This window comes from Drosophila elegans, unplaced genomic scaffold (genome assembly GCF_018152505.1).
Source record: "Drosophila elegans isolate 14027-0461.03 unplaced genomic scaffold, ASM1815250v1 contig_149, whole genome shotgun sequence".
NCBI lineage: Eukaryota > Metazoa > Arthropoda > Insecta > Diptera > Drosophilidae > Drosophila > Drosophila elegans.
In genome coordinates this window covers 20519178-20542887 of record NW_024545513.1, presented here as the reverse complement: position 1 = coordinate 20542887, position 23710 = coordinate 20519178, and the positions used below count along the sequence as shown (strand labels likewise).

The following is a 23710-nucleotide window of genomic DNA, read 5'->3' as shown; positions in this document are numbered from 1 at the left end:
AACAAAAAATATTTACTTTATAAATAATGCCAAATTAGTACAATAAAAAAAAAAATTATGAATTTAATACATTTTCAAAAAATGAAAACAATGAACTAGTTTATGTGCAGCTTTATTTGCTGTTCTCTGTACTTGTCGGTGCTTAACATTGGGCAGCTAAGCACGGTTACAATCTAACCTCCCCCTTTCTCCCGCTCAAGGACTACCCCGGCCCCACAATACAAAAGTCCACCCAACCACCCCCTTTGGCTCTTCACTTTGCCACTAATGGGACATTTGCAATTAAATTACTCGAATAAAGCATGTAAATTGCCAGTGAATGAAGGCAGCCCTGGCTAACCTGACCCACGACCCCCCCCTTCCCCCTCTACGCCCATGGCAGAGGTGAAAGTGCGGAGCCAGCGGTGCGTATGTGTAATGTGCTTGGGCCAGGCTAAGTATGCTAATGCTAAGGCAACACAAAAAATAAATGTACAAAAAATATATATACAAATATAAAAAGCTAAAAAAAAAAATATATATATATATACACTATATATGTAAGAAACGCCAATGATAAATTTCAAGAGAATTAAAAATTAAAGCAGGAATTTTCCGCATTAAAGTTTTGGTGGAAATTTTAAATTGAATTTTGGGCACGGCATTCCGCTGTTGTTTACCTAATCGTTCAGTGGGTGGTGGTGGGCGGAAAAACGAGCGGAAAACTAAGAGAAAGAGGGAATGGGTGGGGAGGAGAGGGGAGAAGTCATGCCGCAGACAAGGACGAAACCGGAATCACAGCCAGGACTAAATCCCAAAATTCGACCAGCTGCCAGAAGTTTCGCCAAAAAGGGGCATTCTCTCTGTCAACTCGTAAATTCTCCCAGGCTTCTTTGCTTTTCTCTTTTCTTTTTCTCTCTTTCTAGGACATTCTCCCAGTCCTGCGCAACCGGAAAAACTCTCGCCAAGAATATTACACAATTTACCCAACAGCTGTTGGAAATTTCCCCCAAAACTGTTATACGAAAATCATGGCGGGCAGTTCAAAAATCGCAGTTCATTGAACCGTGCCAAAGAAAAAGTTGCTATGGGTTTTTAAAGGTATTCTATTTCGGCATTTTTTCTTACGTTTTTTTTTTTTTTGTTCTACCAATTACATTTGGGCCGTGTCTTATCTAAAGCTTCAAGTCACGATTTCAATTTGCAAGCGAAAAGAGCCCGAAATCGATCTATTGATTTCATATTCAGCACTCAGAGTGGACGACATAAATCAAAATCTGGTTGGACAGATGGTGACATAAATGAGACGCAGTCCATGGGTGTTGTTAATGGAAAATGATGGAGGGACAGAGTACTTTTTGAGCAGCAATGTCCAAACTCAAGGGGTTTTTGTATTATATTTTATGGTAATTGAAGAGCTCAAGCACAAGTTTATTTGCACTTTGGTTTCCCCCCTTCTCCCCGCGACCACCACGCCCCTGATTCCGGTTATTTTCGCTCGGGGGCTTCGCTGAGTTGGCTCACGGAAATAGCTTCGATTCTAAAGTCTAGACCCTTGAGACCCAGCCAATTAATCAGCTGATGGCCCGGTGGGGTAATTATCTCAAGTAGTGCAGACTTATCCTTCAACACTTATTCCTTCAACTCGAATTCTTTAAAAACATATGAATAAATAAATTAAAAAAGAAAAATTTTACCATATTCAACATATTATTATTTTTTCAAATAACATAGCTTATGCGAATTAAATTCAATTTGTTTGAAAAAAAATTAAAATATTAAAAACATGAAATAAAAATTTACAAATTAAGAATTTAAGCTATTAATACTATAGCAAATGGCAAAATATTTTTTCGAACATACATATAAAAAAAAAACATTTAGTTTAAAAACGTTATACATAATTTACAATAAATATTACTTATAATTGGAACAAAATTACCATTATTTTTTTTTTAATTTTCTTATTATTATTTTTGTATCAATTAAAAAGATTAATAAGCAAAGGGTTAAAATGTTGTAAGGCAGAGAGAGAGAAAAGAAAGATGCTTCGCTGAGGCTTCATCTGGCATTTTTACCACAGCAGCAGCAGCAGCAACAGTTGCAAGTTGCAGGTTGCTTCCACGCCAGCAGCAACATCAACAGCAGCTACAAATGAAGTCCTAGTAAATAAAAACCATAACCAACTAAGCAACAGTAGCAACATCAAAAGCAGCAGCAACATCAACAGCAGCAACAACACGCAGCAACAACACGCAGCAACACCAACGCATTGCGCATGCGCAGCAGCAGCAGCAACGTCGACGTCGACGGCGACGCTGCGTGGCCAATATTAAAATAAAAACGAGATAGGAAGTTAACTTTGGCAAGACGAAGTTTAAATACCCTTGCAGTTATATGGTATAAAAATCGGATTTTAATACAAATATATTATATATGTATATATATATTTTTACTTGTAATTGTATTAAAAATTCTGTCCTGTGTATTACCGGTTGATAACACTTTCGGCCTATGGTTGAATTAGTTTTATAAAATTGTAATAAGCCGAAGATAGTTAAGCCATATTTAATTTTCTTGTAAATCAATGAAATCGTGCAAAATCCGCTCGACCAATCCAAAGACGTCTATAAGCTAAGGTCGTGAGATCGAAATTCAAATTTAAGATCGTTATAATTTTAATCGGATTATACAGCTACCGATATCAATAATGCCTGGCTAAGCTGATCAAGGATATATGAATTACATTTTTGCAGAATCGGAATTATCTCATTATCTGCGTTTTATAATTAAAAACCATTAATACCCTTTGAAAAAAGTGTGGTATAATAAGACGGGACTCGGAAGCGTATAAGTCTTGTGTATTTGTTTTTGTCTTTATGTTGTTGCTGCTGCTGTTGTTGTTGTTATTGTTGTTGTTGCTGCCTCTGCTGGCGTCTCTGTCGCGTCGCTGCTTACCTTCTGCCGCCGTACCGCGCACTCAAAAGTCGTTGAAATTCGATCGTCAAGCGGCAAACGAACTCAGAACGTTGCCGCTGCGCAAACGCAAAGCACGCGTCTTCAATACACTCACACGCACGCACACCAACGTAACGCAACGCCACGCCCCCGCCGCCCAAAACGCTCAAGCAAGCCGGCTTGCAGGATTTTTTCGAGAATTTTTAAAATCTCTGTTTCCAGTTTGCAGAAATTTCAAAACTTCAACGATTAACATTCCGATACCTCAACGCATATTTTTTTTTAGTTTTCTTTTGTATTTTGTGTGTGCGTGAACAATTTTAAGTGCCAACTATTTTGCGGAGTACAGCGTAAATTACACGAAAATATTCAGGTAATTTGCTCGAAGTTCAAGTTTATGGTCAACAATAAGTGGAAATACATTTTTAAGTGGCTGCTTTTGTCTGTGAATTTTGTTCACATATTATTTATAAATTAATTAAAAAGACAAATACAATGAAATTGATCAAAGAAGTAACAAGAAATAATAATTAAAGTTAATTAAGTTCAAAAATATTTTGCAACATTTTTAAACAATATTGGGAGCCAAATAATTGTGCTTTATTTCGTAAACTCAGAAATATAATATTAATGAATTTGCTTCAAATTTTATTTAGTTCGTAAATTTTTTTAACTTAAGTTATTTGATCGTTGTTTTTTTAAATATATGGTTGTTTTATAATATAATGTTTTTTCCTTTAATTAAAAGAAGAAGATTAAATGAAAGTAATTTTTCTAAATTAAATCTATTAAATCTATTTGAGTTATATTTATTTCCACAAAAATGTACACATACAAGGTTGACACATTTAAGTAATATGATAATCAAAAAAATATGTATATAAAAAAGAGACTATAGTTATATGACTCGCTGCATTTAAAATTCAGGGGCATAACAATAATAATAATAAAAGTAAACAAAATACTTTTTTATATCACAAAAAAATAATTCCACATAAAAGTAAACAGAAAGCGTTTCAGAAAACGTATCTGAAAAAAATATTAGGAGTTCAGCGACACTTTCCAGCGATATTCCGATTGCACCTGTTCGACAATTGAGTGTCGAGAGCTCCTTTTTTTCCCCTTTTGTCGCTCAGCTGTCATTCAAATAATCGAATTAGCCCCGAATATCCCGAGAAACCCACAATGCCCCATCGCCGATGAACTGAAAAGTGGCCAAATACCTGATCGGCATTCCAAAAAGGGGATGAGTGGTCAAAAGGGGGGACCAAGTGCAGTTAATGCCATAGAACCCGCTATGAAAAGTGGAATGAGGGGCCCCGAGTTTTATGCGTGCATTTCAATGAGCTCTGAGTAACCAAAAGACAAAAATCAAAAATCAAAAACCAAAAACCCAAAACAATAAGAGAGCAATGACTCAAAATATCGCCTCGTTGTATTGCCAGCCTATATAGCATATAGACAAGCCCAATATCATTTTCCTCACGTTGGTGGCTCTCCGTTTTTGGAGTTCGACGTTTTGGGTCCACCCGATAGAAAGCAAAAGTTAATTATTTCGATTGTTGCGCAAGACAATTTCGTTTTCATTGCAACTTTCTACCAAAAAAGGTGGCCTTTTAATTAGTTGTACTTTCTTATATGCAATTCGATAGATATCTAAAAGTTGCACATACGATTTATTAATTTTAGGGCTTAGGAAAGTGATTAATTTGTATAAACACACCGATTCTTAAAAATGCGGAACCTATTTTAAAAGAAAGAGATATTTTCTTGAATATACAATCGAATTAATTTTATAAACATATTCATATATATAATATTATTTTTTTAATTACATTGTACATTTTTTTTAAGTTTTTATCCTATTAGGTTCAATGGACTTTTTGCTTCATGTTGTTTTTTCCAAAAACAATTATTAGTTTTACAAATGAATTAATAATAAATATAGTATCTTTCCCATTGTAAGCTCTGTAATTTATTTATACAGCTTTAATGTTAAGTAGAAGATATCCTTATATCTAGTTTTGAAATTATTCCCACATGAATTTTAAATCTATTTATGATTATGCTGATTTGTTTTCGTAAAAATAAGAGCAATTGATATTTGAACAAATTCTTATAACAATACCCTAAATCAGAGCATTTTTAGCTGATTTTTGCGCAGTGGAATATGTAAGTGATCTCGATAGCCATCAGCTGATCATTCTGCGAGCCTTCTTCGCTGTCATTCCAAAACTGACCTTCGCCGGGGTCGTTACGACGTTGACTGACCCCCGGTTTCGCTTTCGATTAACACTTTTTAAATACCAAAAGTGGCAAGGATGCACAGCCAGCCAGTTTCAGTTACCAGATTTTTGTTTCTGTCGGACTTAAAAAGAGATTGGCACGCTTGTTCTCACGCCTGTCACTTGGCCATAAATTTCCAGCGCAACGCTAAACAAAAGAAATTTTGAAAACGGAAATATCTCGGCGATGCCTCAAACCAAACTGGATATTTTGCCTAACTATTTGGGCGGTCTTTTGAGCATTTGAGCCCCTGCTCGATTCTGAGCCATTAATTGGGCCATTTGTTTTCGGCAATCGTTGCCAAGTCGTTTGATTCATTTGCGGTTTATTTCTGGACAACGACAATCCAATTGACACAATGACACATTTTTCTTGCCTTGACGGCGACTTGCTATATAGCATTGATTCGGTCCGATCAACGATCAACGATCATCGATTCACCGATCAATTGAAGCCCTGTCTTGATTATAAAATTTACGCATGTTTGATGCTCCATGCTTTGCATGTTTGCTTACGTGATTGAAATCCGTGAAAAGTCCGGGCCATTGAATTGGACACCCCATAAACCCGATGGGACCCCCAAACTCTTCGAACTGTGATCACCTCAATCTATCAGTGAAGTCGTACACAAAAAGAAAATTAAATTAGACTTAGGGATGTCGATAAATGAGTGAAATATGTAGGGAAGTCCTTAAAGAACCTCTCAAGTTATTACTTTACATTTAAAGTTAGTTATGCATTGAATAAACTTGGTTTTTACTATGCTTAAATATTTCAATATTAGACCAAAAACCACAATATTTTAGCAAACAAAAGGAAAGTGTAATTTAAATTGGCAACAAATATAAATAGACATCAAAAAGGAGAGAAAATTAAATGATTAAGTTAAATTTATATATATAATAAAATTTGACAAAAATTAAAAAAAAACTTTTAAAATTTACAAAAGAAAATACAACGATTATAATAAATTAACGAGCATTACAGATTAAGTAATTTCTGTATGTTTTGGTTAATCACTATAATAACAGAAACCACTGCAAAACTCAATATTTTTTCACCCCTGTATGGACATGTTTCCATCGCCCACAACTTGACAGACACTTACAGGTGTGTTAAACTAATTTATGTTTTATTTATGTATAAACGCATAAAATAGGGCTATCAGGGAGCCATTAGCCAGAACAAGAAATGCGCTGTAAACAAATTTCGTATACAAAATAGTCTGCCCATCGCTATAGATTTATTTCTTTGTGCCAATTCCAAAAACCAACCGCTCCCGCAACCAATTAGTGTTCTTTCGGATGGCAATTAAGACGGAGAAATGCTAGAACAAAAAAAAAATTGGTTTTATAAACCGATTTACATTCGACAGTTCCAGTTTGCAAATCAGTTGAATGTTTTGCGGGCGACCTCCAAAAAGGCGTCTTAACACATTTTTGGGGAAGACGAGGGACAAAAGGGGTGCCGGATGATCAATTTGTCATGCCGCTTACAGAATCGTGACTTGTACAAAAATATTGATGATGATGATGATGATGATGATGATGATGATGATGATGATTGTTATTATTATGCGTATCGATATCATTATTTGTGATTTATTTATGTCGCCCATTCGTCGGGTTCTTCTTTTGTGTGGGCTTCTGAATTGTTCGTTTATCTATAAATTTGATTACTCATTTTTGTCGGGCGCCATATTAATAGAGTACCCAAAAAATCGAATTGTTTAATTTGGCAAACGGAAGAAAAATAATGTATGAAAAACATTTAAGCTTCTTTTTGGTGACTTGGTATTGTTTTTGTTTTTTGTGATGTTTATGTGAATAAAATATTAATTTTGTATTATTTTATAGAAGGTTTTTTTTTTATGTTCTCCTTGAAATTATATCTCCAAAAATTATAAATAACTTGTACAGCTTCTTAATTATTTAATAGGCCATTTAGTTTAACTTTATTTTGTGACTGTTATTTTTTCCTTTTACATTTAATTACAACTCAAGTTTATTTAAGGATTTCTTCTATTTTTTATACACAACGCACTTCATCATTTTACTAAATGTAAATATCCCTTTCGTTGTCTGACTTTTGACACTTCGTGTGCTTGCCCATCGGACAACTTTATTACTTCGACTTTTTTGGACACTGTCACGCCCCTAAAACCCCAAGCATCAAGTACAAGACATTGATTGCATAAGGTGATATGTACTACATTAAATACATTCCTCTTTTTGCACTTCATTCGAGTGCTTTCGTTGCGTTTTTTTCAAGGGGGTAAACGTTTAAGTCGAGACCTGCGTTCGATTGCGTAATGAAAACACCACGCAACGTAAATAAAACAACAAGCAAACAGCAGACAGTGTTGGTGGGCTGCTGCCCTTTTTTTCTGGGCTGTGCAATTTGGTTAATTTACAACTTAATTTCTGCCATGGTTTTCAATTTATCGTCGCCCGACTGGAAATTTCGAAAATTTTAATTTGGCCATCGACAATGGCCAGACAATTTTGATAAACGTTGTTGGTCGTGGTTATTGGTTTATTGCAAGGACGTTTTTTTTTTCTCTGATTTTTCCCTACCATTTTTTTCGTCCTTTTTTGCTTACTCAGCATTTACTCCGTTTTGGTAGTCGGTAAATGCCATTTTCCCCCCTCGATTTTAACTTTGTCGTGCAGCACGCTCATTTAACGCCAAGCAGTTTCCACCTGGCACATTATTGATTTCGGCGGTCCAATTAAAAATCAAGCTCTCATGCCTAATTACATCGTCGGCAGAAATCTGGTGGAGAGGGGTTAACCGAAGGAGGCTTAACCCTTGTATAGTTTCCTTTTTTTTTACATACCATATCTGGCATATTTTTAATATTATATTTCTTCATTTAAAATCAAAATTTATTGTTTAAATTAATAGTTTTTCTTTCTGAAATCTAGAACAAAAAGCCATCAAATATTTAAAATTTGTCAAAAATATAAAAAAAATGTTGATTAAATAATTAATAATTTTAGGCCACCTTTATTCAACTAATGACATCGTTATTCAATTAATGACACACAAAAATCGCACTTTAAAATATACTTTATATGTTTTGCTCAGGAATTTCTAAACAAACATTGTTCTTTGACTTAAATGAATTGTATATTATAAATTAATGGTTAATGTTATTTTAAATTTGTATACATTGCCAACCAAAGTGTTAAAGAGAAACCATTTTCTGGCTCACAGAAACTTCTAATTAACCGCATTAACGACTAATCGAGGGCTTACTCATCGAATAACCAGTCACCGTATGGTTTTATTAACTCTTCGCCAATTTGGTTTTCATTTTTTTTGATTTTCGGCTGACAACTGCTTATTGAAATGAAATAAAAAAAAATCAATATATTATTAATAAATTTATGAGTTATAAAATCACATTTACAACCAATTTCCTTATGCCCCCCAAACACCCTGTAAAAATTATAATTGCGGCTCGTTAAATAACCAAGTTTACTGCCACACAGAGTCAATGGCCAAAAGGCTAAAAACAACAACGACAAAAAGAAAATATTTACTAAAATATTTCTGAATATATTTGAGACTGCTCGCCTTGTTTTGGTCTTTCGCCGATGGACAAATCAATTTGTTTTTAAGCCATTTATATCGAAGAATGGCTTGATGAGGCAGATGCTAGAATGCTGGTCATTAAGAATGCGAATCAATAAAAGCACACTCGGAGAAATTTAAAAAATTCTTATAAAGCAACTGCTAGTCAATTGAACAACATTTTAAATATCTAATAATCTTTAGTTTGATATATTTTTATGTAAAACAATAGGAAATCACATAGCGCTGGAAATAAAATACTTAGGACATATTTTTTTTTTGGACCAATAATAAATTTTTTATATAATTTTACCCATCTTTGAAACTCTCATTTTTTCAGTGATCTCTTGGTATTCAATGAGAATCGAACTCGATCATCTGCATAAATATATTTTTAGCCCAGAAATCGTCGCTCAAAGCATTCGTATTTTTCGTATTTCGATTTTGTTGGGGGCCGGACCAAGTTCAAGTGCCCGCCGTAAACCCGTTTATGCAGCAGATTTCCCTTTCGGCCGCCCTCGAATACGCGTAAACTAGATGATGCCATAAAATTGTAATGTTCAAAATTGAAAAAACCTTAAAAAAAAACTATATTAAAAAAAAAGGAGGGGACACTATCCATTGATAGGTTTTTTTCTTCATTTTTTAACGCCTTGACAAGCGAGCGAACATGTTTAACATAAAAGATAAGCCTCAAAGGGAACGAGAGCAGGGCAAAAAAAAAAAAGGTTATTTAAACAAAAAGTGGCAAATATACTTGCATTTATCCCCGTCTGTCTGGGTCTCTTCGCGATTGTGTGTGTGGGCATGAATTTATTTATAAAGGGCACCGGCCATAAAGTCGAAAAGCGGATCAGGTGGACGTCCTTGCAGTCTGCAGTTAATGCACCAATACCGCGTACAGTGGATAAAAGTGTTGAAAATGGTTTGCTATTATAAGATAAAAAAAATAAGGGGTCAGTTCACAAAATTGTTAATTTAAGTAATAACATAGAAGTCTCAAAACATATATTTCAGGTTATAAAATTTAAATACTTATACTTAATCAAAAAAAAAAAACTTAGAAATTATTAGAAATTATTATTACTCGATATAACTATTTAAAATTCTTTAATAAATTAATCAATGAACCTAAGCACATTAAGACTTTCATACGATATTCAAAGCTTGGATCAATTTAATTTTTTAATTTTTTATCAGCTCTTTAAGAAGAGTTGGGAATTTCGGTATAAAATTGTATCTTTGGAGTTATTCTATAATGTTTTAACATTTAAGCTTAAAGTTAATCTAAGCTTGTCTAAATTCAGTAAAAGTAGCGAGAATTGGTAATTTATAAGAACCTGTGTTTATTTAGTGAGTTCCACTGTTTGGTCAGCCCAAAAACCCGTTTGTTGATAAAATGCATTCGATTTTAAGCCCCCAGTCTGAGGCATTATATCATGTTCCATGTCTGTTTGCTTTCTAGCCATCTGGGAATCAGGGAATCGGGGAATCGGGAACTCGGGGATGTGGATGCGACACTTGACAGCCAACAAAATGAACGTTCTACCAGTGGGTGTGGTAAGTAGTTATAGGGTCGGTAAGGTAACCATGGTGTACTTAATCCTTAATACCTTACAGTTGGGATTTATATTCCTGCAATTGGTGATATTGGTGCGAGGACATGGCCGTTTGATGGATCCGCCGGCGAGGAATGCCATGTGGCGATTTGGCTATCCCAATCCCGTTAATTACAATGATAACGAGCTCTTTTGCGGTGGCTATGCGGTTCAGTGGGAGAAAAATAGTGGACGGTGTGGTGTCTGCGGCGATGCCTATCATGTGAAGTCCCCACGGCCCCACGAAGCTGGCGGGGAATACGCCAAGGGCATCATCTCCCGATACTATACGGCCGGTCAGGAAATCGACGTGGAGGTGGAACTGACGGCCAATCATTATGGTCGCTTCGAGATGTTCCTCTGCCCGAACAACAATCCGCGACAGGAGGCCACCCAGCAGTGTTTCGATCGGTATCCGTTGCTGATTTCGGGCAGTCGGGAGCACCGATATCTCATACCACGCGACGCCAAGAAGAAGGATATATTCCGATATCGGGTGCGATTGCCTCCATATGTCACTTGCACGCAGTGCGTCCTCCAATGGACCTACTACACCGCCAATATGTGGGGCACCTGCGCCAATGGAACCGAGGCCGTCGGATGCGGCAAGGCAGGTATGGCATTAAAATTCAATTTTTAAACAAGAATTTTCACATTATATTTTACCCCGATATGGTAGGAAAATGTTTTAATCTCGTTATTATATATTTTACAAATCTCTTTATTGGAAATTAATAGAATTAATATAATTTACAGCTAACACTTGGAAAACATGAGCATTTCTGTATATCAAGAAAAAATTACTTTATTCCATATGATTACTTTATTCCTGAAGAATTTTGTTTATATATTTATTAGCTTTTAAAAACATTTTGATAAAAACTAAAAATTAAATTCATTAAAGTTGTCGTTAAGCAAAATTATTTATTAAACAATATTTCATAGTTAAGGTCATTAATTTCACAAAATGTTTTAAGGATAAATGTATCTAAAAAATTCGTATTTAATATACAAACGAGTACAAAATGATTTGATTATTTTAAATATGCAAAAATAGTTTTTATAATTATTTATTTTATTATTATTATTATTATTATTTATTATAAATTTTATAATTATTTTCATTGTTCTAGCAAATTTATAACTCTAAAAACCATTTTTAACCCCTAGAAACTTTCCGTAACTGTGCGGATATAGCGATTATCTCGAACACTGGAGGAGGTGTTCCGCCGATCTTCGTGAACAACAAGTCACCATATCTGCTATATTATCGGGATTATCGGGCACCGGAAGACAACAATATCTTTCCACTTATTGTGCGGTAAGTAGGGCGTTAAATCTGAAAATCGGATTACTATCTTTTTCTTTAGTTGCATTATTCCAATTCGGTAACGTGGGCTAATCTTAGATTTTCTCTAACTTTCTATTTTACACACTTTCTTAATTTTCGGCTTTGAGGTGTTATTTTATAAATCTCTTTTGCGCTTACCCTTCATTTCTCTCAGATTTTTTCATTCCATTCTTTATGAGTGGAAAAGAACAAGTTCTTGCACACTTATTAGATTCTTCTGTTGTTATTTTTTAGTTCTCTATGTATGTATATACTCACTGTTTTAAAAACTTTACTTTTCCCGATACTTAATTAACGCTTGCGCTTTAATTTAACGATTTCAATGTACTTTCTCTAACGAAGTAAGTTTTTTTTGTAAAGAGAGATAAGCGAGCACAATTTTAACACTTGCTTTGGTTTTTAGAAATGCCACGCGGCATGCGCGCAAACGAGGCAAGGCTTAACCGCTTACCCGCTAAACAGCTTACCCGATACCCGCTTAAAAACCGCTTACCCGCTACTCGCTCGAAAACAGCTTTGAAAGCGCTTTTTTTAGCCTAGTTGAAACTGCCACCAAAAATTAAAACTCATCCGGCTGGATTCCCGCCTGGAAATCGGGCCAAAGTTTTTCATAACGAAACGGGTAAAGGTAAATTTTTCGACTACATAAGTTTTTAAGTCCTTAAACGGTTATGGTACACACACACACGCATACACATAAACACTGCTGTATATAAATAAATGCTTAAATAAACATAAAACCGATATAAATCATTTATATTGTTTTGCTTAACCGCTTTGCTTAACTGATACGGAATCGAATCGGTTATGGTGCTGGGGCATAAACGATTCGCATTGCACATGAAATTTTTATTAACATTGGCCTCGCTTTGGGCCCAGTAAGAAAACAATAAATTGGAAAATCCATGTGTGAACTCGAAAGGCGAATCGGTTATGAGGGATTCTGTTGATCGATTCGGCATTTTCTGCATCTTCTGCTTCTTCTGTTATTTGCTTTTATAGCTGTTATCTGTATTAGCTATTTTCTGTTTGGTGTCCGAAGTCTTACAGCAATCGCACAGTTTGAAAAATTTTGAGTAGCGTGTTTGTTAACTTTAATTTGTTCGGCAATTTAGCAGCTCACATCCGGATACGAAAAGGCCATGATGAGAACTAGAATAACAGCAACCTGGACCGTTCCCACAAGCACGGTTTTGAGCAACTGCATCCGCACCTTGGGCTCTATGCGACTTTGAATTGGCGACTCGGGCGCCACACGACGTACGACCATCCTGGTCTTTTTCGGCTTGGGATCAGGTTCCCGGGTTTCCTGCGTGCAAGCCTTCATCTTCAGTCCTTTCACTTTCTTTCGCTTTGTGAGCCTGGGACTGGGAAACGGTGTATAATCGGGTGAACTGATTTCGGTTACCGGTTCGAGGAGGTTTTTCGCTTTTGGTCTGGGCGACTCAAGTTCCGTTTGCGTGGTGCTGTGAACTTGGCTACGACTTCGAGGTAGTCTCGGCTGCAGTTGATCCCCCCGATCCGGTGATGGCCGCTCCAGAAATGGACGATCCCGCACCGAGAGGCGTGAATAGGCGATGGCTCCGCCATAATTGGCAATGGTTCCCCCACCGCCGCCTCCCGACTCTCGCGTGGCCATTTCCAGTTCCTCCCGTACGTGGGCACCCAATGTTTTCGACTCCGCAAAGACCAGACTGTTGAAGAACATGGTGTCCTGATCGAGTATATTGAAGGGTCTGCCCGATCCCGCATTTAGATGTCTTAGTTGCTGCAGCAGAACATTTGGATTCTCCCTTAGCTTTCGGAAATTAGTGCACTGAAGAGGATCGGTTTCCGATTCGGTTTCGACATCGGCATCGGTTTCTTTCAAGCTGGCCAATGGTGGTTCCTCCCTGGGAGCTGGTAAATAGAAACATTGCAGATCATCTGCCTTCTTTAGTTCATTCAGGGTCTTCGTCTCAATGCGGAACTCTTGCAATAAACCAAACCTGTAAGCCGTGGCCGTGATTCTGGCCTTGAGCTGTACCACAAGAATCTGTTCCACCCGAAGGCAACCCAATTTGGTGATAGGCAGTTCATCCGGCATATAGGGACTCGAACGAGGGGTATAGAACACGGTGGAGGAGTGCTTGGGTGTCAGGGGCTTGGGTATATTGGACACTCGCAGTGTGGCCTCCAATCTCTCACCCAGTTGTTGAAGCATGCGGATCTCATGCTGCAAAGTGGGTAGATTCTGGCAAACCTGATCCAATTCCAGCTGGCGCTGCTCCTTGTACCGCTGGTCCTGTTCCAGCTGGCGCAAATGTCGCTGCCTCTGGCGCACCTCCTGCAATTGGGCCCTCAGACGCTCCTGAGTGCTCACCGACGTCCTGGTCTCCAACAGCCGATGGCGTTGCTTCACGGCCTCAATGGTGGGCGTGTCCAACTGACTGGTGCTACTCGAAGACTGGGCCAATCCCTCGAGGGGTGAGAGAGTAAAGTCATCGCCATCATTTTTGCTGTGCAAAGCATCCTCGTAAACAGCAAATGGCAGCTTCACGGAGTCCTCCTCCAGGGCAAAATCCTCACCTTTCGTCTGGTTTAAGAGATCACAGCTATTGCGCAATCTTCGGGCAGTGAGTAACTCCTTGACCTTCTTAACCGGCTTGCACAAATAGACGAAACTCTTGTTCTGGTCATCCGGTAAGCGTATGGCCTTGGCCAACTTGATCTTGCAACGTTCCGAGGCGCTACTGTTGCCACTAAGGAATTCCTCTTCAACAACCTCATTGGTCCTAATGGTCCTTCGAGCCGGACTACTGCTGTCACTGCCATGTGGTGTATTCACCAAATGTGCAGTTTTCTGACTGCATATAGGAATTTGCGACTGCTCTAGTTTACCTTCAATCTCCCGACTCAAGCGATTCGGTATCTTAGTTGGCGATTTATCCAACTTGGCCGGTAATCTGGCCACCCGTGGCAGAAAACTTCGTTGCATTCGCGGAGTGCTGTTTAAATTGGTTACATTGGTACTTTGACTCAAGGGAGTGGTCGGAAAGACATCCTTCGGTGGCTGTGGATGTCGTGGTCTTGGTGACGTTTGGTTTAAGGGCATGGACTTTTGAACTGAAATAAGAAGATATTTTTGGATATTGTATCATAAGGGTTTAAACAGAAATCTCAAGAGATTTGAAAGCAGTCTTTTTGGGTGCATGCACTAAAATAAAAACGCCTTTGAAAGTGCAATAACCCCTAGCAGACTTTATTGCAGTTCTTATTTTAAATATTACAACATAAAAAGAAATTCTTAAGTATGGTTGACTGGATAAAAATATTGTTTTTATGCTTGATCAGGAAGCCTTTTTTTTAGTTTTTTATATTTTTTTTTTATTTTAAAAGATGTCTGTTTTTATACCCTCAGTCACTAACGCCCACAGGCGTTATTGCATTCATATTCCATTTATTATATTTATTTTATTTATGGGTATAATCCCGAGGCTTTACTCACCGGTGGACAGGCCGCGGGACAGCAACTCAGTCCGTGTGTAGGTCGTCTTGCGCCGCACTGTTTGACCAGTCGAAGATTGACCCTGACCCTGGTTTCCAAGTTGTGCCTGGGTTCCTCCGGCGGTTGCCTGCATTTGTATGACCTGCTGGAGGCCCTCGTTACCCCGATCCAATTGCCGCATCTGGTTGAGGCGGTTGCGATTCATATTCATCTCGTGCCGTCGACACTTTGGATACTGTTGGCCCGAAATGTTGTGATGTGATTCAATGTGATATGATATGCCTTGATTAACTGTATTAGCTGACTGACTGGTGAAATAAACAACGTAAAGACAGGAGCTCAGATGATGTCCATGCTGGAATAAAACAGACTGTCAGTTTAAGTGTCAAATTAAGAGCTACTGTGATTTGAAAATGTAGGTTGAATTAGGTTCAGTTTTGATTTGTCGGAAACACTAAACTAGCATACGTGTGGTTCAATTTGGAACTCAACCAATCAATCTAACACAACCAATTTATAATGTACAGCAGATGGGAATTTAGGGTACCCTACTCCATTATCGCCTTTGAGGAATCCTTAGTGCCATTGAATATATAAACAAAAATAAACATAAATAAGGGCCATTGAAAGATTAAAATCATATTCAATAGAACTAAGAATGTTTTTGAGCTAAGAATGAATACTGGGGTACTGGTTAATGGGGTAGTTATGTTTATCTACTATCTAATTATATGACATGTAAAATGTATGGATCAGAAAAAAGGCATTGACGTTAGGGACTTCACTCATATATGTATACGTATGCATTTCTTATTTAGTTTAAAGACCTTATTTAATTGGGACTTGATTTGTTAGAAATATCTTTTAATCGGAAGGTGAGAGTACGATTATAAAAGCTATTATGTACTTTAGCATATTCCCCTTGATCTGGAACCTTTGTTATTGGGTTATTCTTTGTACTTTTAGTGACCAGAAGTGCCTGGGTGCCCCGGCCTTCCGATCTTTGCCCGGCATTGACAACTGGTGCGAGATCAATTGCCTGCGTTACCCGCCCAATTGTCCCGAGGAGGCCTGCCATTGTCCGTAAGTGTATATGCTTAAGCCCAAAATTGGAGATATAGAAACCCTACTAATTATTATTCGACACTCTAGTCAGGAGTGCGTGGCCATTGGCGAGTTGGCTGGCCAGGAAGGAGCCGATACCTACTGCATGGATAAGTGCCTCAATTACGAATCGGAGTGTCCGCGCGACAGGTGCCGCTGTTACTAGTCCGGCCCATGGATTCCGGACTACGAACTACAGCTGTGCTGCCCACCCATTGCCCCCCAGGAGGATTACACAAAGATACACATCAATCTGCGAAATGAATTCAATTTGATTTACAACACAGGAGCTACTCTGCTCGAATTTCAATGGCTCGGGGTTGGCTTAACGGGGGGTTTCGAATTTAAATGAGGGGGGAGAGGGGGGAGGGAAAGGGCTCTATAGCTAGTCCCGCTTGTGAGCCTCGAACAGAAAGGGCCGGGTAAAGGCCTCGAGGAGCTCGCGTTGCTCCCGCAGGCGTCGCATCTGTGCCATCGGGGTCTCCGGACTGTCGATATATCGTCGTGCCCGAAACAAGGCGGAGACCGTACTGCCCAGCTGTTGCCAACGTTCGGTGGCCCGGGACTCGAGCTGCAACGGATCCGGCACTATTTCGGTTAACTTCAAGGAATCGTGCTGCTGGGAAAGCACATCCTCCAGTGGCTCGTTAGCCATTGCCACTGGTTCGACTGCCGTCGAGGAGTGGTCAGATGGTAAAGGCATCGTCATCGGCATCGGCATCGGCATTGGCATCTGCATCGGCATCGCCTGACTGCAAATAAGGACCTCAGCACGCTCCTCGCCAGCATCTTCCTCACTCTCCTCCGGCGGCAAGGCGGCAAAATTGCCACTCACCGAATCCCTGACATGGGCAAAGCTCGAGGCAATCCGTCGCAATGCCATGTCCGTATCCTTGGACGGCGCGGCCTCCACTTCCAAGGGGGTATCCACTGCCGATGCTTTGGTCACAGCCAAATCGCCACTGGTACCACCCTCCTTCTTCTGGCGCATCTTGGTCAGATTTATGCTGGAGAACTTGTTCCCATAACTCCAACGCATTTCGGCCCGTTTGCGACGCGCCTCTTCCTTTGCAATGGCCGCCAGTTGGTCCCTGTCCATCAAATGCTGGTGCTTCGACATCGTCGCCTTTAAATCGGGATTCTTAAGCGGGAAAACTTGCGTTATAGAAACAAAAAAGAACAACAAAATTTTGAGATTCGGCTGCGATTCGAACGACGACTGGGAATCAGGTGCTAGAAAAGTCAATGAGTTCCCAGTCTCTGGAATTTATTAGATCTCATTTTATGAAGGGATTCCAATTATTTAAACTTAAAGTTCACATTAACATCTCGGAGGTCTCTCCTAACATCTAGGGATTTTCAACTTCAATTAGTTACGCATGTGTTTTTTTGAAGCGAATATGATTATTTACAGAATTCTTTTAATAGTATGGACATTTCTTGTGAAGAACAACCCATTTTTCATTGCCTTGCATCGCATCTTTAATAAATCAATTTCACATTAAGCATAGTCTTAATTTACTCACAAAGAGATTTCCTCCTCTTTTGCTGAATAATAAAAAAAAAGTAAAGTTAAATTAGGGAAAGTTTTATAACTCATTTCTTCGAAGGTTGCAATACATTTTTTGAACAATGAACGTAGTGCCTTCTTCAATTAATTTCCGCTAGGAATTTACATATGAAAGCAGCAATTTGATGTGAACAAATTTGTATTACAAACTCTTCATTCAACAATGAAAATCAATTAGAAATATTAAATATGCAAGATACCATTTGTGGCGATTAATTTGTTCCCGGACTGCAATGCATTCCTTGACGCTCTTACAAATTATTGATACCTTATGCTAAGCTAGAACTGCAGTCGCTTCTTCTGGGCCAATCCATTGCCCCTCACCGTGGTCTCCACCAGCTTTCGCTTGAGCGCCGGCTTCTCCTCGCCGGCCTGCGGATTGGCGCCCTCCTTGGCGGCCAAAATGGCCGAGGGCATGGGCAGTTTGGGGCCCACCGTGGGTGCGGGCTTATTGCCAAAGTACGGCATGCTCAGGGCCTCCCGGCAGGACACGCGCCTCAGGGGATTCATGGCGAACAGGCGGCGCATCAGGTGGATCAAATCATTGCCAGCGGCGGTGAAGATGTTCTCCAGTGGAGTGCCCGGAAAGTTCCTGAACTGCAGGTAATCGTGCAGCTTGCCCAAATGCGGCCATTCCGCATCCGACGGTGTTCCCAGTGTGGCAAAGATCCTGGTCAACTGATCCAGATCCGAATCGCCCGGCATGAAGGGCACCCGCAACATCAACTCCGCCAGGATGCAGCCCACCGCCCACATATCCACTCCAGTGCCATACTGTCGGGCTCCAAAGAGCAATTCCGGCGAACGATACCACCGTGTGACCACGTGGTGAGTGTAAATGCGATTCGGCGAGCCAAACGATTTGGCCAGACCGAAATCACCGATCTTCAGCACTCCATCGCTGTTGACCAGCAAATTATTGGGCTTCAGATCGCGATGGAGTATCCAATTCAGATGCAGGTACTCCAGGCCCTTTAAAGTCATTATGGCATAGGCCTTTATGTTCGCCTGAGTCAGGATAATCTTGGTATCCTTGATGATCACCTCCAGGTCGGTGTCCATGAAATCGAAAACGAGCGAGACATTCGACAGCTGCCCGAAGACATCCACCAAACCGATGATATTCTCGTGCTGCAGCTCCTGCAGGATCTTGATCTCCCGCAGAGCCGTCCTGTTGATCCCATCGCGTGCATCTTCGCGGGAACCCTTCTTGATCTTCTTCACGGCCACAATTTGACTCGTCACCGTGTCCCGGGCCTTATAAACAATGGCAAACTGGTCGGTCGAAAAGAGAGTCGAAAAGCCCATGTAAGTTGGGTTTATTTGGTCTGTCACTACGCAGGACTCACCTGACCCTCGCCAAGGAAGGACAACTTGGCGTAGCGATCCTTCTTGTCGTTGGCGTTGGGCAGCATCTTAGGGAATCCTCAAAAATAACACAAAAAACAAAGAAATGCCGCGAGGCCAAATCAAAACAATTCAATTTGGCCGATAGACGCCGGCATGTGTTATCGCAATAAAATGTGTTATCGCAAGTAGAGATGTTGGCTTTCAAGCCAGAAAATTTTAGCTTTTTTTATAAAAGAAATTTAATCTTAACGATACCTATTTAAAATGGTGTTTATGCTAACTTTAAATATTTTAAAATAGAATTCGAAATGCTCATTTTTTTTATTTAATTCACAAAAAGAATTTTATCTATCATATTTTGTTATTAACAGCTATTAAAGGGAAGACAATCACTACAAAACAATTGTAAAATATAAAAATATAAAAAAAATTATAATAAGCATCAACATTTGAATCTTACTAATAACTTTCTTTTAAAACAAAATTCTAACCATTTAAACCATTCTTCAGCAACCGTCGATTTCAACGAGCTTTCAAATACAAAAAGTAAATATTTCTTCAAAGTAGGTGTTGTTAAAAGGAGTAATATATAGGAACACTTTTTATATTTCTAATTCTAATTTTAGTAGATCATCATCTTTAATACAAGGTTATTGTAATCAATTAAACATCGTTTCAGAATATTGATAATAACTGGAAACTTTGTTTTTTGAAGATCAAAATCTATTTATATTTTATTTATTGTACGATGTAAACATCTAGCTACTTTATAGCTTATTTCCACTGCCGCATTACAACACTGGGCGGCTATCGATAACGCCGGTGCAAGGCGACAACGCGTTGACAGTTTGGGCACTTTTCAACACCGACACACCGAAAGGGAGCATTTTTTTTTATCCACAAAAAAAGTTACTTGTTTCTTGTCGAGTTAATTGAATAAAAGGCCGGCAGGATGGACGTGCGACCCAACCAGACGATCTATATCAACAACCTGAACGAAAAGATCAAGAAGGAGGAGCTGAAAAAGTCGCTTTACGCGATTTTCTCGCAGTTCGGCCAAATACTGGACATTGTGGCACTGAAAACCCTCAAGATGCGCGGCCAAGCATTTGTAATCTTCAAGGAAATCGGAAGCGCCTCGAATGCCCTGCGCACCATGCAGGGATTCCCCTTCTACGACAAGCCCATGCAGATAGCCTACTCGAAATCGGACTCGGATATTGTGGCCAAGCTGAAGGGAACCTTCAAGGAGCGACCCAAGAAGATTAAGCCACCAAAACCGGCGCCAGGTGTCGAGGAAAAGAAGTGAGTATCATGCTTTTAAGTCCTGGAGAGAATGATTTCTCGCCCTGCATGTACCAATTTATACGGCAATCCTACTGCTTACTATCACACCTGCACCATCAGTTCCTATGATTTGTTTTTAGATCACATCCAAGTGTCATTTAAATATCCGGCTTTTCATTTAGTGTGTTCCTTAATCCTTATTTATAATTTGAGTGAAATATGACTTAATACTTCATCAATTTGAAAACTTCTTTCACTGGCAGTGATTACCAGACTAAATATTACGAATTTTTGCTCATAAACCAATCTTTAATGCTCTTTTGGTAGAATTTAAAGGGAATTTCATTATTTTCCTGCACATAATTGTTTTATCATTGTGCCTGACTAAATTTTATTGGTTTGTAATAGGAAATGGGCACAATTTTAGTTAGACTGATTACAAAAATATGTGTAATCAACTTCACTTAACTTATTAATTTTCTGCCACTCAGGGACAAGAAAAAGAAGCCGAGCAGCGCGGAGAACTCGAACCCGAACACACAGACGGAGCAGCCACCCAACCAGATCCTCTTCCTCACCAATCTGCCCGAGGAGACCAACGAGATGATGCTGTCCATGCTGTTCAACCAGTTCCCTGGCTTCAAGGAGGTGCGTCTCGTGCCGAATCGTCACGACATCGCCTTCGTGGAGTTTACCACGGAGCTGCAAAGTAATGCCGCCAAGGAGGCGCTCCAGGGATTCAGAATTACGCCGACGCACGCCATGAAGATCACCTTCGCCAAGAAGTGAGCGTGCCGCATACACGGACCAAGTGTAAAGGTCGCTCGCTGGCTGTTCAAGCAACTCCAATTCTTAATTTAAAGTAGAGAATAAATCAATATATACCTATAGAATTTTGCGTTTTAAACAAGGGAAACATGTAGAGGTATAGAAATCTTAGTGTAGTATTTAAATACTTTTTTATAAAGTCCAGATATGAAACTATACCCATCCTCTTCAGATTTGTGAATGCTTTAAGGCAGACTTTTAATATACTTGTATATTAATATATAGGCATGCATATAGTGAAGTCTTTTAATTTTGTTAAGTTTTAAAACAAGCAACCAATTTCATTTTAAAAATTAAAATCAAGTTCAATGTTTATAGGTATACAATTAGAATTAATAAATAATTTGTATGTGTATGTTTTATTGAACCGAAATCGATTGTTCATATTTTTTTTAATTGCTGAGCTAGCGCGCACAATATTTCGGTTTCAAAATTGTAGATATCCAAAGTTTAGTGGTATAGATTATTCCTTGGTATCCAGCGTTTTGTGATTGAGATAGCATATAGAGTATTTCGACTTCGAGATAAGATCACCGTCTTGTGTTGTATTAAATATGATTAGAGTATCTTCATTATGAGGTTAGAAGAATGACGGTTTGAGTCTTGATATACTGTTTTGATGATTATAATGTCAAGGCTGTTTAGCTTTAATCCTGAAACATTTGAAATTATCTACAGTTTGGTGCGGTTTCAAGATTTCCAGATGAGCTTGGGGGTATCTTTAAGTGTTATAGACCCGGGTGTTACTGATCTACCATGGCCTCCATGGCCTCCGTAGCCTCTTGATCGTGTTCCGATAGTTCGCACATGACATCTTCGTTGACGGTGCCACTGGAGGAGACACTTGGAGCGGCGCTGCACATTTCCTCGGATTCCAGGTGACTAGTTGTGCGACGCTGCTCCGTGGCATCCACATCGCTAACATATTTCTCCATGGATTTGACCAGTTTATCAGGATTTCCGCCGACGAAAAGCTCCAGGACTTCGCCGCCTTTGATGAACACAAACGTTGGCATGCCGGTCACATTATAGTCCACCGAAATCTCCTCGTTGTCATCTACATCCACCTTGAGCACCACCGCACGGTCCGAATATTGCTGCGCCAATTCCTCCAATTTGGGGGCTATATTTTTGCACGGTCCACACCAGTTGGCATAGAAATCGATCACCACCAGCTTGTCCTTGGCCAAAGCCAGCTGCTTGTCGAGATCTTGCTTATTCCTCACCAGATACACCATGATTTAAGCTAGAAAATAAAAAGCGTTTTTACAAATTATTTCAAAAGTTTGAATATTTTCTAATTCAAATTTGCGGAGCAAAACGTCTGCTCACATCGAATTGGGCGGCCGAAATGATAGACTGACTTGGCAAAGTTAAGGCAAAATGAAATCTGGCACATAAAAAAGCCTGCTTGGATCGAAAAATATAATTTAAATGTCATCCATGGTGAGTTAGTGTGACCACTTCGTTGCAAGGAGGAAAATACCACAGTATATACAGTGGTGGTAATAGCCTATTGAACAGGCGGCTTTTCTGCTTCAGCGTCCACAAAGGACACTTGATTTAAATTAAATGAAATGAATTTTGTTTTGTATATTAAACTCTAGCTGTTTTAAATGAATATACATTTCATTTTGTATATGGATCTCGCGGGGATGACAGCAGCAATCTTCAAATTTGTTACCATTGGGTCGATGATGTTTATATATTAACACCAAGAAATTTTAAGTTTTTATAAACGTTTACTTTTACAAAATAAAGCCAGTCTAAAAAGCTAAAAAAAAATATTTTGCAAAGTTGATTTTGGGTTGATTTTGGGAAAAATTACACTCTTTCAATGGCAAAATATTATATATTTTAAATTATTGAATATTGTTATTGTTGTCTGCAATTTTTTGGGTTAATTACACGTTATCATAAGTAGCTATATTTTCTAAACGTGGATTTTAAATCAAATATAAGTCTTAAATAATGTTTGTATTATTTTGGGTTTGTAATTACAAATAGGCATAAAAAAGCTTTCTTATTTATAGCCCAAAAAACGTCATTCATTAAAGTAAGAAATGAAAAAGCAAATTATAGCTTTTATTTAATAAAATAATAATAATTAAAAGATATTCCAAAGCTGCGATAGTTTTTCAGTGGTGAATAAGTGTGCCCGATGCTTGAGCGCTTTTGCCACCGTCTGGCAGCTCTGCCACGTCGGCCATTTTGTTCTCAACACAGTCGGCCATTTTGTCTTTGACTGAAGAGAGGCGGCAAAATCGCGAATTCAGCGAAAAATTGGCGGGAATTCCAGTCTCCAAAACGGTAATTGGAGCCTATAAAAACGG

At 38.9% G+C, this 23710-nt stretch overlaps 6 protein-coding genes across 7 annotated transcripts; 2 read left to right on the top strand and 4 right to left on the bottom strand.

Annotated features, from left to right (window-relative positions):
• Positions 1–2995: 2995 nt before the first annotated feature.
• Positions 2996–16624, top strand: LOC108147707. Of its 2 annotated transcripts, XM_017274430.2 has the most exons (6): positions 2996–3310; positions 10268–10362; positions 10423–11014; positions 11571–11721; positions 16205–16321; positions 16391–16624. In XM_017274430.2, the coding sequence occupies exons 2-6, from the start codon at positions 10309–10311 to the stop codon at positions 16506–16508; spliced, it is 1032 nt and encodes a 343-aa protein (XP_017129919.1). In that variant the 5' UTR covers positions 2996–3310; positions 10268–10308; the 3' UTR covers positions 16509–16624. The 2 variants fall into 2 exon arrangements, with proteins under 2 accessions (XP_017129919.1, XP_017129920.1); XM_017274431.2 differs by lacking the exons at positions 16205–16321; positions 16391–16624 and adding an exon at positions 12155–12468.
• LOC108147705 lies at positions 12863–15459 on the bottom strand. The gene is made up of 2 exons (XM_017274428.2): positions 15239–15459; positions 12863–14856 (listed from the first exon to the last, which is right to left on the bottom strand). The coding sequence occupies exons 1-2, from the start codon at positions 15447–15449 to the stop codon at positions 12863–12865; spliced, it is 2205 nt and encodes a 734-aa protein (XP_017129917.1). The 5' UTR covers positions 15450–15459.
• Positions 16591–17499, bottom strand: LOC108147708. The gene has a single exon (XM_017274432.2). The coding sequence runs from the start codon at positions 17460–17462 to the stop codon at positions 16728–16730; it is 735 nt and encodes a 244-aa protein (XP_017129921.1). The 5' UTR covers positions 17463–17499; the 3' UTR covers positions 16591–16727.
• A 415-nt stretch (positions 17500–17914) lies between these two features.
• Positions 17915–19388, bottom strand: LOC108147706 (cyclin-dependent kinase 7). The gene is made up of 2 exons (XM_017274429.2): positions 19262–19388; positions 17915–19187 (listed from the first exon to the last, which is right to left on the bottom strand). The coding sequence occupies exons 1-2, from the start codon at positions 19325–19327 to the stop codon at positions 18192–18194; spliced, it is 1062 nt and encodes a 353-aa protein (XP_017129918.1). The 5' UTR covers positions 19328–19388; the 3' UTR covers positions 17915–18191.
• Positions 19389–20100: 712 nt separating this feature from the next.
• LOC108147749 (U1 small nuclear ribonucleoprotein A) lies at positions 20101–21439 on the top strand. Its single transcript, XM_017274480.2, has 2 exons — positions 20101–20567; positions 21041–21439. The coding sequence occupies exons 1-2, from the start codon at positions 20215–20217 to the stop codon at positions 21336–21338; spliced, it is 651 nt and encodes a 216-aa protein (XP_017129969.1). The 5' UTR covers positions 20101–20214; the 3' UTR covers positions 21339–21439.
• Positions 21440–21717: 278 nt separating this feature from the next.
• Positions 21718–22790, bottom strand: LOC108147751 (thioredoxin-2). The gene is made up of 2 exons (XM_017274481.2): positions 22710–22790; positions 21718–22623 (listed from the first exon to the last, which is right to left on the bottom strand). The coding sequence occupies exon 2, from the start codon at positions 22613–22615 to the stop codon at positions 22121–22123; it is 495 nt and encodes a 164-aa protein (XP_017129970.2). The 5' UTR covers positions 22616–22623; positions 22710–22790; the 3' UTR covers positions 21718–22120.
• Between the last annotated feature and the right edge of the window lie 920 nt (positions 22791–23710).

What these genes read in the sequence shown, in the direction of transcription:
- LOC108147707 (XM_017274430.2), top strand. Translation starts at nt 10,309, where the DNA reads ATGTGGATGCGACACTTGACAGCCAACAAAATGAACGTTCTACCAGTG. An exon ending in CGTCGGATGCGGCAAGGCAG is followed by an intron (nt 11,015 to 11,570) that starts GTATGGCATTAA and finishes TTTAACCCCTAG; the next exon opens with AAACTTTCCGTAACTGTGCG. An exon ending in GAGGAGGCCTGCCATTGTCC is followed by an intron (nt 16,322 to 16,390) that starts GTAAGTGTATAT and finishes TCGACACTCTAG; the next exon opens with TCAGGAGTGCGTGGCCATTG.
- LOC108147708 (XM_017274432.2), bottom strand. Translation starts at nt 17,462, where the DNA reads ATGTCGAAGCACCAGCATTTGATGGACAGGGACCAACTGGCGGCCATT.
- LOC108147705 (XM_017274428.2), bottom strand. Translation starts at nt 15,449, where the DNA reads ATGAATATGAATCGCAACCGCCTCAACCAGATGCGGCAATTGGATCGG. An exon ending in GTCCCGCGGCCTGTCCACCG is followed by an intron (nt 14,857 to 15,238) that starts GTGAGTAAAGCC and finishes TTCTTATTTCAG; the next exon opens with TTCAAAAGTCCATGCCCTTA.
- LOC108147706 (XM_017274429.2), bottom strand. Translation starts at nt 19,327, where the DNA reads ATGCTGCCCAACGCCAACGACAAGAAGGATCGCTACGCCAAGTTGTCC. An exon ending in CCTTCCTTGGCGAGGGTCAG is followed by an intron (nt 19,188 to 19,261) that starts GTGAGTCCTGCG and finishes TCGACCGACCAG; the next exon opens with TTTGCCATTGTTTATAAGGC.
- LOC108147749 (XM_017274480.2), top strand. Translation starts at nt 20,215, where the DNA reads ATGGACGTGCGACCCAACCAGACGATCTATATCAACAACCTGAACGAA. An exon ending in CCAGGTGTCGAGGAAAAGAA is followed by an intron (nt 20,568 to 21,040) that starts GTGAGTATCATG and finishes TCTGCCACTCAG; the next exon opens with GGACAAGAAAAAGAAGCCGA.
- LOC108147751 (XM_017274481.2), bottom strand. Translation starts at nt 22,615, where the DNA reads ATGGTGTATCTGGTGAGGAATAAGCAAGATCTCGACAAGCAGCTGGCT.